At 41.1% G+C, this 12,696-nt stretch overlaps 1 protein-coding gene across 5 annotated transcripts in view; it reads left to right on the forward strand.

Annotated features, from left to right (window-relative positions):
* Positions 1–12,696, forward strand: part of lrrc4bb (leucine rich repeat containing 4Bb) — a 42,144-nt gene that overhangs the window by 25,947 nt on the left and 3,501 nt on the right. For 4 of the 5 annotated variants that reach the window (XM_045702557.1, XM_014158840.2, XM_045702556.1 and 1 more), the window contains one exon: positions 11,988–12,590. In XM_045702557.1, coding sequence (XP_045558513.1) covers positions 12,348–12,590 — 243 coding nt within the window. In that variant the 5' untranslated portion in view covers positions 11,988–12,347. Of the gene's footprint in view, positions 1–2,946; positions 3,393–11,987; positions 12,591–12,696 lie in introns of those variants that run through there. The other variant, XM_014158839.2, reaches the window with a different exon arrangement.

Below are 12,696 nucleotides of genomic sequence, written 5' to 3' on the forward strand. Positions count from 1 at the left end.
GGAGAAAGAGGGAAAAGAGGAACATCCTCCGCACCACTGTGTGACTGGAAATTTAATAGAGAGAGAGAGAGAGGTGGAGGGGGAGAGAGAGTCAGAGGCGGAGAGAGGGGGAGGGAGAGGGAGAGAGAGGCAAAAGGCACAGAGACCTCATTGCTGTGCGGCTCTTAGTGAAAGCTATCGGTGGTGAGCAATGCTCATTACGGCATTCGAGGAGAGGAAGGGGAGGAGTCGTAAAGCGAGGGAGTGGAGAGTATATCTGAGGGGTTCTTCTGGTGATACTCTTGTCTGTGCTCTACTCCACAGCCTGTACTGTGCAGATAGATGGGGTGAGGGGGAATGGGGGTGGAGGGAGGGAGGGAGGGATGCTATAAGCCACGCATTTGAACTTATCATGGGTTCATGCGGGTGCAGCTTGAAAATTGATTGAGAGCAAATGCTGTCGATTGCTGAGAATAGCTATGGTCTTGTGTTTTTTTTAAATTGGACACAACTCTCAGTGGAATGCATGGACACAGAGTGACAGGATCCAGTACATTGTACAACAGGTTACTAGAGTTGGGTGGTGTGGAGGGCCATGCTAACGTTCAAGGTGGGTGGTATACACCAAGTGGAGCAGTGTCACTGTTTCTCCTGAACTCCATTACTTTCAGTTTAGGGATCTATTTACGAGAAGGAAAGGACAAGGAAGCGAGTAACAGGACCACATGCCACACACGGCATCCCCACACACACAATTGCTGTCCAAGGCTGCTATGTCCCGACAAAGCCATTCGCTGTTATACCCATTGAGCAAAAATTCAGATCAGATAGTCAATGTTTTGTTGATTGCTTGGTTGTCCATATGTCATAATAAGCATTGTTTGGGAGGAGTGATTAATGCAGTTCAACTAGTCATTTAACTAAATTTTGCAGTAGCTTGGTGGTACACTATATTTACAAAAGTATGTGGACACCCCTTCAAATGAGTGGATTCGTGCTAGTTCAGCCACACCTGTTGCTGACAGGTGTATAAAATTGAGCACACTGCCATGCAATCTCCATAGACCAACATTGGCAGTAGAATGGCCTTACTGAAAGGTTCAGTGACTTTCAACGTGGCACCGTCATAAGATGCCACCTTTCCGACAAGTCAGTTTGACAAATGTCTGCCCTGCTAGAGCTGCCCCAGTCAACTGTAAGTGCTGTTATTGTGAAGTGGATCGTCTAGAAGCAACAACGGCTCAGCCGCGAAGTGGTAGGCCACACAAGCTCAAAGAACGGGACCGCTGAGTGATGAAGTGCGCAGCTCGTAAAAATAATCTGTCCTCGATTGCAACACTCATTACTGAGTTCCAAACTGTCTCTGGAAGCAACATCAGCACAATAACTGTTCGTCAGGAGCTTCATGAAATTAGTTTCCATGACCGAGCAACCGCGGCCAGCGTCGGCTGGAGTGGTGAAAAGCTTGCCGCCATTGGACTCTGGAGCAGTGGAAACGCGTTTTCTAGAGTGATGAATCACGCTTCACAATCTGGTAGTCCGACGGACGATTCTGGGTTTTGCGGATGCCCGGAGAACATTACCTGCCCCAATGCATAGTGCCAACTGTAAGGTTTATTGGAGGAGGAATAATGGTCTATGGCTGATTCTCATACTTCGGGATAGGCCCCTTAGATCCAGTGAAGGGAAATCTTAACGCTACAGCATACAATGACATTCTAAACTATTCTGTGGTTCCAACTTTGTGGTAAGAATTTTGAGAAGGCCCTTTCCTGTTTCAGCATGACAATGCTCACGTGCACAAAGCGAGGTCCATATAGAAATGGTTTGTTGAGATCGGTGTGGAAGAACTTGACTGGCCTCCACAGAGGCCTGACCTCAACCCCATCGAACACCATTGAGATGAATTGTAATGCCGACTGCGAGCCAGGCTTTATCGCACAACATCCGTGCCCGACCTTGTGGCTGAATGGAAGCAAGTGCTCCGCAGCAATGTTCCAACATCTAGTGGAAAGCCTTCCCAGAAGAGTGGAGGCTGTTATAGTAGCAAAGAGGGCACCAACTCCATATTAACTTCCATTATTTTGGAATGAGATGTTCGACGAGCATGTGTCCACATACTTTTGGTCATGTAGTGTAGTTTAATTAAATTAAAACGTACGTAGTGTTTTTTTTTTGCCATGTAGCTTGGTAAACTATATTTTTCAGAGTCGCTTCCCCAACACTGCTAATAAGCTGTATGCCATGACGCCGCAACCTTAGATAAACTACAAAAATACAAAACCCTAATTGAAAAGCCATTGCCTCAATGTTTATTTTTTTCTTCTTCTAGGAAACCTTTGTACTCTGTTAAACCAATGTTGATTGGTCAGGTCAGGTCTGATATTTGTAGGCCGTCATTGTCTATAAGAATGTGTTCTTTACTGACTTGCCTAGTCAAATAAAGGTTAAAAAAAATACACATTTAAATAAGGCAACATTTGTGCAACAATAGTACAACTGAAAATGCCCAGGGGGTAGTGAAATAGCTACTTTTCCCAAAGGCCCAGTGGCAATATGCTCACTCACTCTGAGATGCAATTGGGAAACAGCAATATCGTGATCTCAAAGCCACTAAGCACACTGCAGAGAAACCTCATGCAACTTTTCCTGAAATGTACCGAATCAATCAATTAATCGAGCAATAGAGTGCTGAGTCATATCAAACACTTAACACTCTGTGACCACTGTCAGTAGCCCACCATAGATCTATCTAGGTTCCCTCAAACCCACTGGACCTGATATCCCACTCACCCTACAAACATAGGTTATAGTAGGGACTGCACAACGATTGCAAAGACCATGAGTATATTGTAGTGCATTAGCGCCACATGTCTTGGAATACATGGCGAGTTCCTTGATCATGGCCCTCCATCATAAATGGTTGGTCTTCTGTGGTCCATGTTGAGAGCTTACGCTGCCTTCGTGGCATTCAGCTGCAGACCTACGGAATGTGCGTATACTGCCGCTTATGCTGGAGCGCAAAAATACTCTGCCCAACGGGCGCCGTCGCGTTTGCTGCCTGCGCGCGTCTCCAAGGATAAGAAGACGCTTGGATGCATCCAATCCGGATTTCGTTTTTATTTGAACTAAATACCGCTTTATAGTTTGTAACGTTAACGTTTCTTCACCCTTTTTTATGGTGCGTGTGGATTCTGCTTATATTGAACGTGCTATCGGTGTATGAAGTCCCTGTTGCGTTGCTGCTGCGGAAGACTAGAACAAGAGCCGAACTCACAGCCGTGGAAGCGAGCGAATCAATTTAGAGAAGAGAAAATGAGAAATAGATAGAGAGGTTGGGGGACTGACGAGAGGAGAGGGCTCGAAAGGAGAAGAAAACGTCGACCTCACGCCGCAGCAATTGAAACAGAAAGGTATGAGTCTATTGCACATAGCCTAATACTGGTAGAAACGTCTGAAAAGACAGTCGTAGTCAACCTATTTCTTATTTTGGTTTGTTTCTGCGGATATCTGGTGGCGACATTACGGTTTTATTAGCTAAAATAGCTAAGTATAAATGGATACACGGCATAACTAGTAGGTTCCAATTAACGTTAGACATTTTGAAAATCAAAGCTGATGTGTTGAAATGTATTCTTAAAATCATTTCAACCCTAAAAGCTGTTGAAATCATATTGTCACCATATGTAAGCCTATTCTGTAGTAATATACCTTCATAACGTTAAATATCATTATTCTTGTTGCAATTGTGTAGTTGTCATTATTCCACATTCAAAGAGACAGTCGATGCAAGCCATTTTGTAATGCAGCATGTGCCGAATTAGGCCTATTCTAAGAATTTCAATTGCGTTCCATAGAAGGTGCGCCGTAGCGCGAGGCCAGCTGCATTAATGAAATTATATGTTCATTTATCTCCACTAGGGTGTATTGTGCTTTGGCCATACATTGAGAATAGATGACACCCGTTTGTCATATAAATTCCTTGGAAATGATCTAATTCGATTTTTTATTCCAGTGTTTACACTCTCCATTCTACGCTGTAAAATATCAGACCAATTAAGGAGAGAGAAAAAAATCTCTCCTGCAATTGAAGTGTTTGAAGCACCATTATGACCTACCTAATTTCCCCAATAGGCTAAAGCTCTGATTTCCACTATTTTGAATATAGCCTCCTCCCAACAGGAAGCCCACTTCCAACAACTCCGAATCAATTTTGTGTTGTCATAGTTACAGTAGGCCTAGACGTTAGCGCTGTTGCAGTTTTGTGTTAATCTCAGACCAGCGGTAAATATCAGGCCTAATTTAGCGTGGTATTGGGTACTAGGGGGTAACTAGCCCCCTCTAAAGAACAATGTCTAATTGCTCATTCAATAAAGCAACGGTTTGGGAAATAAATGGTATTTGGATGAATGCCATGCGTAGGCGAATGAACTATAAAGGATAATAAATGGCTACAGTTGACATTTTTTTCATGAAATGTTGTTTTTAGAAAAGGGCCGTTTTTGTTAAAGTACCGGCGGCCAGTTACCCCGGTAGAAGATTACGGAATAGGGTTTCACAAAAGTGTGTTAAAATCCATTTAATCAGTTGTTTTTAGAAATTCTTTAGTAGTAATACTTAAAAGCTACTTAAAAGCTACGTCTTGTTGACTAATTTTAATTATTTAAATAAAATATGGGGCGAAGGGTGTTGCACATGCCAACATTAATATCCGCACCATGAGGAGATTTGATGTAAAGTCCCTCTTTTTAACTCACCTGCACCTGCATTTTCTTTGTTCTTCATTTTCCATACAATCCATGATGTACAATTGAACTAAATATTATTTGAATAATGCAAGATTTGAAATCCCAGCAGTCTTGAAAATTACATTCAAGAGCAAAAGGTTTTCAATCTTTGTTTTTAATTCATAAAAATAAATATTCATTGGAATGGAATATAACTAATAACATTACATAACATTGGAATATAACATTTAATAGCAACAACAATAACTTACCTAATTAACTCAGTGTAACATTGCTATGGCAACTCTCTTATGCTCTATTATTGCACGATTCTAATTTGTACAAAGGTCACAAATAAAGATATCCCCAGTAAAATTGAAGCACAACTCATGAGCCAACCTCCTGCACTGCTCACACCTAATCCCCACCTGTGACTGAAAACAAGTCTACTAGGTTTTGCTGTGCAAAATAGCTAAAAGGCTATAAAGTCACATTAACTGTAAGCTATCAGTCACTAGTGGAAACATTTACAACTGCAATTAAGTTACGTTATCTTTTTATGTATTTTACCTTTGATGATTTGGTAGTAAGGTTGCTAGCTAGCACTCCTAGCAGCTAATGCTAACTAGCTGGGGGGGGAGTTGCCCCCAACACACTCATCCAACATATTACTACTTTACAAATAAAAGATCTACATGTTTCTCTCTAAACACGTGGATAATTCATCTTAAGGCTTTCCTCCTTGTATATTTAAAAAACAACTATAAATCTAACGTCATTGGAATATATCTATAACTTTTTCAAATTTTCCGAAAATCAGATACATTTACCAGAAAATTGTTTTGTTGAAATATCTCCAAAAGTTGTGATGACACAGAGGATTTTTTGTTGTTGAGCAAGACCAGTGGCAGCCAGGGAAAGAGTTGGGAACCCTACAGGATCTCTCTTTATGCTCAGGTAGCCTTTAGCCCGAGGATATTGAAAACAAAGCCACAATTGGTAACACTTTACTGTGACTTTACTAGACTGCTGTGCTTTATAACTTGTTATAAGCATATAAGCTATGAGCCTTTATAATGTCTTATAATAAGGCTTATAACAGACTTATGTTAGCCCTATGTCTCTATTATGTATCAACATTTCAACTTACTCAAAATGGCTGTTATTTATTCAGGATCATTTTGACACTATTATAATAGTCTACATTATACACTCGACAATGCGTTATAACTGCATCAAAATGGACATTATAGTTGCAGGCTATTGAAGTCAATTGAAACCGCTGGCTAGTTAAGTAAAGTGTTACCCCACTATTCACCTCAACAGATCCAAAGAATAAACCATTGGTAGACAGTGATTACACAATAATCATGTGTTGGTGTAACATTTGGCCAGCATGTTGCAGATCATTTGTTTCTTCACGACTGAACGCTTTCTTCTCCCAGAACTGATTGTGTGTAGTCGATCAATATCTACATGGGTGCAACTGCAACCAGCTCTTGACATGAGACAAATTCATTGCATCAGTGTAAAGACTAATGTATGGGGGGAAAGAGTAAGAAGAGCCTATGTCACATAGGAATAAAACCGGAGCCATTTTATATGGACATAATGTAATGTTCTGTATTTGCGACAGGAAATAAAAAGGCTACAGTCTACTCAACCTTGTCTTCCACTGAAGGTGGAATGTGTGGTGTAGGGTAACTCAGGTGTTCGAGTGTTTTTTTTCCCAGTGCTTTTTAGTGTAACCCAAGATAGGCAAAAGCTATCTCCCTGACAGAAGTTCACTGTAGTTGAAGGGAGTAAAGGGCTAGGGGTTCAGTAAAATAAGTAAATCAAATAATATGGCACACATTTGTATAAGTTCGCTGGTCTTACTGTGATAGACACATTGAATTGAGAGAAAATGTTATGATTTGACATGTCTTAGTAGACTATAGGTAGCCAGTGTTCACCTACAATAAGAGCATGTGCACTATAGAAGTGCATTGTTGCAGATGCCTGCCTCCACAGTGCACAGCCTGTACGAGAGAGTCGTCTGAAAATAAGAGATACTGTACATCCATGGACAACAATATGTGTTCTGTTTTGATGGCTTTGGAAGGAGTCTTAGTAAAGAGGAATCATTTCCCCATGCAGCCATGAGCTCATAAACTCGCTTTACAATGGTGTGTCTCTCTGTTGTTTTGTAAGACCCAACATACACTTCTTTTGTAATAAAAATGGACCTTTGCTGATCAAGATCGCCACAATAAAAAAGAAGGTTTTCACAGTGATGGATAAGTCCAACACTGGTTGATTCAACGTTGTTTCCACATCATTTCAATGAAATTACATTGAACTAACGTGGAATAGACGTTGAACTGACTTCAGTGGGCATAATCTCAGAGATGTCATACTGGAGTGTAGGCCCCACATTTTTAAAATGTAATTTCAATTTAAATGTAACCTTTATTTAACTAGGCAAATCAGTTAAGAACAAATTCTTATTTACAATGACGGCCACATAGATCGTGAAGGGACACCCGGGGCAATTATTGAATATATTCCCCTCCCCCAATGCGACTGTCCATTGCAAAGACCGGTAAACTATCTAATGCACAGTGACACAACAATCATTTGTCTCAACGTTGAAATTATAGTGGAGAATCATGGATTTAAACTTTACTTTGGTGTGTGCAAGTGTTTGTGTGTGTGTGTGTGTGTGTGTGTGTGTGTGTGCACGTGTGAGGGCGGGTAAAGAACATTTCCACAGACCTATATTTAGGATATTCTCCATCATAAGCTTCTTAAAAGTCCAATGCAGCCTTTTTTCCCCAATATTAAATCATTTCTGGGTAACAATTAAGTACCTTACTGTGATTGTTAAAATGGTCAGAAATAAACAAAAATAGCTTCTTAGCGAAGAGCAATTTCTCAGGCAAGAATTTTGCCAGGACTGTCTGGGAGTGGTCTGAGTGGGGTGGGGAAAAGTGAAAATGTCCTGTTATTTGCAGAGATGTTTGGAATTGTCTTTCTTATTGGTCTATTAACTAATTTACTGCATGGTGATGTCACCATCGAAGGCCGAAACTCCATCCCACCAAAACAGGCTGAAATTTCAGGTGGTCTTTTCAAACAGCTCTTACACTAAAAAGGCGTTATCATCATTTTCGCAATTTTACAGTATTATTCCAACCTCATAGTGTGGAAATATATATAAAACACAGGAAATCAAGTTTTTGACTACACTGGGCCCTTTAATGGCTGCTTTAAGACTTCAGCATTATTTGAACACCCATTGATGTGGATCTAATCTGCAGCCTATGCGCAGATTAGGATTCATGAAGAGTTTGTTTCCCAACTCTGTGATCGTGAGAGGCAGGGGTTGGCTTCAGTGTGTTCAATGTGTGCAACGTATACGTTTGAGGGATCATCTCTGGATCAGGTACTTTGACGTTGTGGTATGGGAAGTTTGTGTATTTTTCCTTTATTTATGTTAAGTTTGGTCTAAAGATATCGTGGACTCACTTAGGCTACTCAATCATTTCAATATGTAGGCCTAGTTCTATTACTAGAGCTGTAAACCACCAGCCAGATATTTCAGATTGGTTTAGAACATTTGTAAAGCATAACTTTTTAATGACCCCTTTGTCAGAGAAAGAAACATGCTATGTCTACTGAGCAAGTATGGGCTGTTGACATGCAGGCACCCGACAGTGTAACATAGCCTACTGAACCCTAAAAAGCTTTTGACTTACACTGAGAGGCCAGTTTATTAGGTACACAAATCTAGTACCGGGGCAGACCCCCCTTTTCCTCCAGAAAAGCCTGAATTCTTCGGGGCATGGAAACGTTGCTCAATTGGTATCAAGGGACCTAACGTGTGCCAGGAAAACATTCCCCACACCATTACACCACCACCACCAGCCTGTACCGTTGACACCAGGCAGGTTGGGGCCGTGGACTCATGCTGCTTACGCCAAATCCTGACTCTGCCATCAGCATGACGCAACAGAAACTGGATTTCGTTGGACCAGGCGATGTTTTTCATCTCCTCAATTGTCCAGTGTTGGTGATCGCATGCCCACTGGAGCCACTTCTTCTTGTTTTTAGCTGATAGGAGTGGAACCCGGTGTGGCCGTCTGCTGAAAAAGCCCATCCGTGACAATGATCGACGAGTTGTGCGTTCTGAGATGCTGTTCTGCACACCACTGCAATGTTATTTTCCTGTTTGTGGCCCGCCTGTTAGCTTGCACAATTCTTGCCATTCTCCGTCAACCTCTCTCAACAACGAGCTGTTTTCGCCCACAGGACAGACGCTGACTGGATGTTTTGTGTTTGTCACACCATTCTCTGTAAACCCTAGACACTGTCACACGCGAAAACCCCAGGAGGCCGGCCATTTCTGAGATACTGGAACCGGCGCACCAGGCACCAACGATCATACCGCGCTCAAAGTCAATTAGGTTTCTCGTTTTGCCCATTCTAACGTTCAATCGAACAGTAATTGAATGCCTCGATGCCACTCTGCCTGCTTTATGTAGCAAGCCACGGTCACTGTCTGTAGGAGCAAACCATTTTTGTGAATGGGGTGGTTTACCTAATATACTGGCCACTGAATGTAGGTGTTAAATGAGTGAAAAGTGAGACACTGATTGGTTTAAAATGACGCGCATACAGTAAAGCTGCTACAGTAGGTATAACTACAGCGTGGGATACATTAATTTGATTTATTACGTTTATTTAGTCAGGGACAACGTACAGAAAAAACATACGTCTCAGAAGTGAGAAGTGATGTGTTGCACCAGATTTAGCTAACAGCTACTTTACATCTGCAGTCCCCAGGCATAAACATGAAAACATTACATACAGAAGGACAACATACATACATCAGATTTCTTTAAAACAGAAGTTAGGACACACAGACACATTTCAATACGGAGGTCAAGACATTACACATAAAAGTCAATGCGCATATTACTGTTGCACCTAGTAATATTCAAATCGAAATCAGGATAGGGCACTGGGCAGTGAAACACAAGATGGTGTGTGAGCCGGTTGCCATAGCAACCGGGTTTCTAGGACCGCATGCATTCATGGCACTGCGTAGGAAAGAGGATGTTTTGGGTTTACGATCTGACTATTTACCAGAGAGGTATGATATGAATGGATATACAGGAATTTGAGCACAGGTAGCTTCAGTTTGAACAACAGGGCCTTGGACCACATGTAGTATTGTATTGAGGTTCTGATAAGGGTCTCCATATTTCTCGGTCTTAAAGGGACAGTACGGGGTAGTTTGTGGGAAGGAGGATGAAGGGAAAGGAAAGGGAAAGGGGGATACCTAGTCAGTTGTCCAACTGAATGTGTTCAACTGAAATGCATCTTCCGCATTTAACCCAACCTTCTGAATCAGAGATGAGAGCGGGATCCCATGTTTGTATACAGGCTAATTTGTGATTTGTGATTTGAAAGCATAGTGTAAATTCACCTGATCGCTTCAGGTTTTTGATAGAAGAGGTATCATTTCATATTTTTAAATTTAAGGTTGTCTAACTATACAAATACTTTTTGAGATCAACTGACACTAACCAAAGAGTTTATCAAATCGAACAACTCCTGTTTCATTTCATATTTCAGAATGACAGTGTCTATGTTAGCTATTTTACTTCCCAATTTGTAGAAGCAGAAATTGGCAGAAATTACCATGTAAAAATTATATGGTAAACTGGTACCCAGCAATAACCTATAAATTACTTGTTTGTGTCTTCATAAGACAACTATTTTCAAATGTGGTATGTGTACATCATGAGTAGCCTGATGGTATCACACTAGAGGTGCAAGGGCTGAGTTGCTTAATGTAAAACACGTTCACTGTGAAATGGGCTACTGAAATGATACAGCCGCAAGGCTAGAGGGTACATGTTTAACCCGGGTTCTTTCACCCCAATCAAACCCTGAAGGGCTATTGAAGGATGCAGACCAGTTAGGAGTTACAGATGTAAGATCTTCATTTTTGCTGCTGAGAAATGCAAACATGCAATGTATTCAAGGTTTACAAAGGCTTCAAAAGTTTGTCATTTCAAACTTAAGATTTTCAGACAAGATTTGCTGATACCAACAATGTATCAACCCCTACAAAAAAATCCATGAATTATAATCCACATAATAATTCAAATGCCCTGTTGCTGCAGGATTCTTTTCCTGCTGTAGCAAACTGGCTCAAATTAAGATCCAGCATCTGTACACTTGGTTGTGGAAGCACCCCTCGACATCACAGAGCATACCCTCCAGTTCCTTGTAATCAAAAGAACTGATTGTGACTCAATTAATATCTGTCTTGCAGATCATTAGGGCTAGGTCACCATACATTTGATGTCGGGAAACTTTTTGCTGTTTCCCCCATGTAGCAGTAGTTGTGTAGCAGTGATTCTAAAAAAATAAGTTATACCTCATTAAATAGAATACCAAACTAACAGTTCAATGCTTGCTTGTTATAGTCTTTTAGAGTGATGTTGGCATGTGTTCATGTTTATTTTTTACACAAATACTTTTTCTCCAGTCCAAATACATTACAGTGTGTATGATTATGCTCATAAATAACAAAGGTGTTTTGTTTTTGTCTCTCGTCATCGAGTAATGAATTATACACTAAAGTTTATTTCATACTTTGCTCGAGGCCTGTGGTTTCTTTGAGTTTTGACACACCTGAGCTCTTGAGTTTAAAAAAATATTTTTTAAATTTGTGATCCACTTTTTGAGCAAACTCAGAGTATCAAGCCTTGACTAAAATGTTTCCCCTCGGCCTATGAAGGATTACATTTACATGATTTATTTATATTGTCAATGGCATACAAGGTCCAACTGAAACTTGACTTCCACTTGTGGGGGGTTAACTGCCTTGCTCAAGAGCAGAATGACAGATGGGATTCAGACTGGCAACCTTTCGGTTACTGGCCCACCGCTCTAACTGCTAGGCCACCTGCCGCCTTTAGTAAATAGTAGGTGACTCAACAGTAAGCTCTAGAGCCTAATTTATGAGAACCAACGCTTTAGTGTAAACCTGAAAGCTGACATGCTTTCCAAACATGTTATATATTGACCATCAATCTTGCAATTGCGTTAAAAGTCCAACATGATTCTATGTTTCAGTGCCCACAGAGAGTTCACAATGCTTCTATAGTTACAGAACTCATGCTTTGTGAGGTTGTCTGATCCCTCTTTCTTTCTTTCTCTCTCTCTCTCTCTCTCTCTCTCTCTCACTCTTTCTCTCTCGCTCTCTCTTCCTCCCCTATACAGTGAGGAGCATCTACCATCCACAGAGATACGCCTATCAAGAGCAGATTCACCAAACATCTACTTTGTTGTTCTAATAATTGTCATGGGATCTACAAATACATAATTCCCTAAAAAGCTGTGCTGAAAATTAGACGGCATTTTATATTTACACTGACATTAACATAGTCAAGTGAGGAAATATAAATGATAAATCAAGAGAACATTTAATATCTAACAGTTCTTCACAGTTATTAAAAAGACTTGAAAGAGAAGAATAGAATGGATTGGTAAAATGAACAACAAGAGAACCACTTAATTGTCTTGTATCAGAGGGGACTTATCAACATATTAGGACTAGGGGTGGGTCATGACCCATTTGCCATGCGTGTTGTCATGGTGACCAGCCCCTCCACCCCTTCCCCCCTCCTCTGGTTGGTCCAGCTTTTACTGTGGCTCCACCACCATGGACCTCAGGTAACAGAGGCCGCGCCCCCATGTCCAAACCCCTGTAGCTGCTCCAATCAGGCAAGCCGAGTCATCTGTACAAGGAAGAGTTTGGTGGAAGTACCGGATAGTATTTCTGTGAACACAAGATACCTTAACCTACAAGAGAACACGATTGAGGTAAATATGCCTTTCTCTCATTACGTTTACCTACAATCCATACATGTACGCATATGAAAAGAGTATGCTTTACGGCAGAGCGGTTTCATATGGCTACAATGTACCA

Source organism: Salmo salar, chromosome ssa19, assembly GCF_905237065.1.
Source record: "Salmo salar chromosome ssa19, Ssal_v3.1, whole genome shotgun sequence".
NCBI lineage: Eukaryota > Metazoa > Chordata > Actinopteri > Salmoniformes > Salmonidae > Salmo > Salmo salar.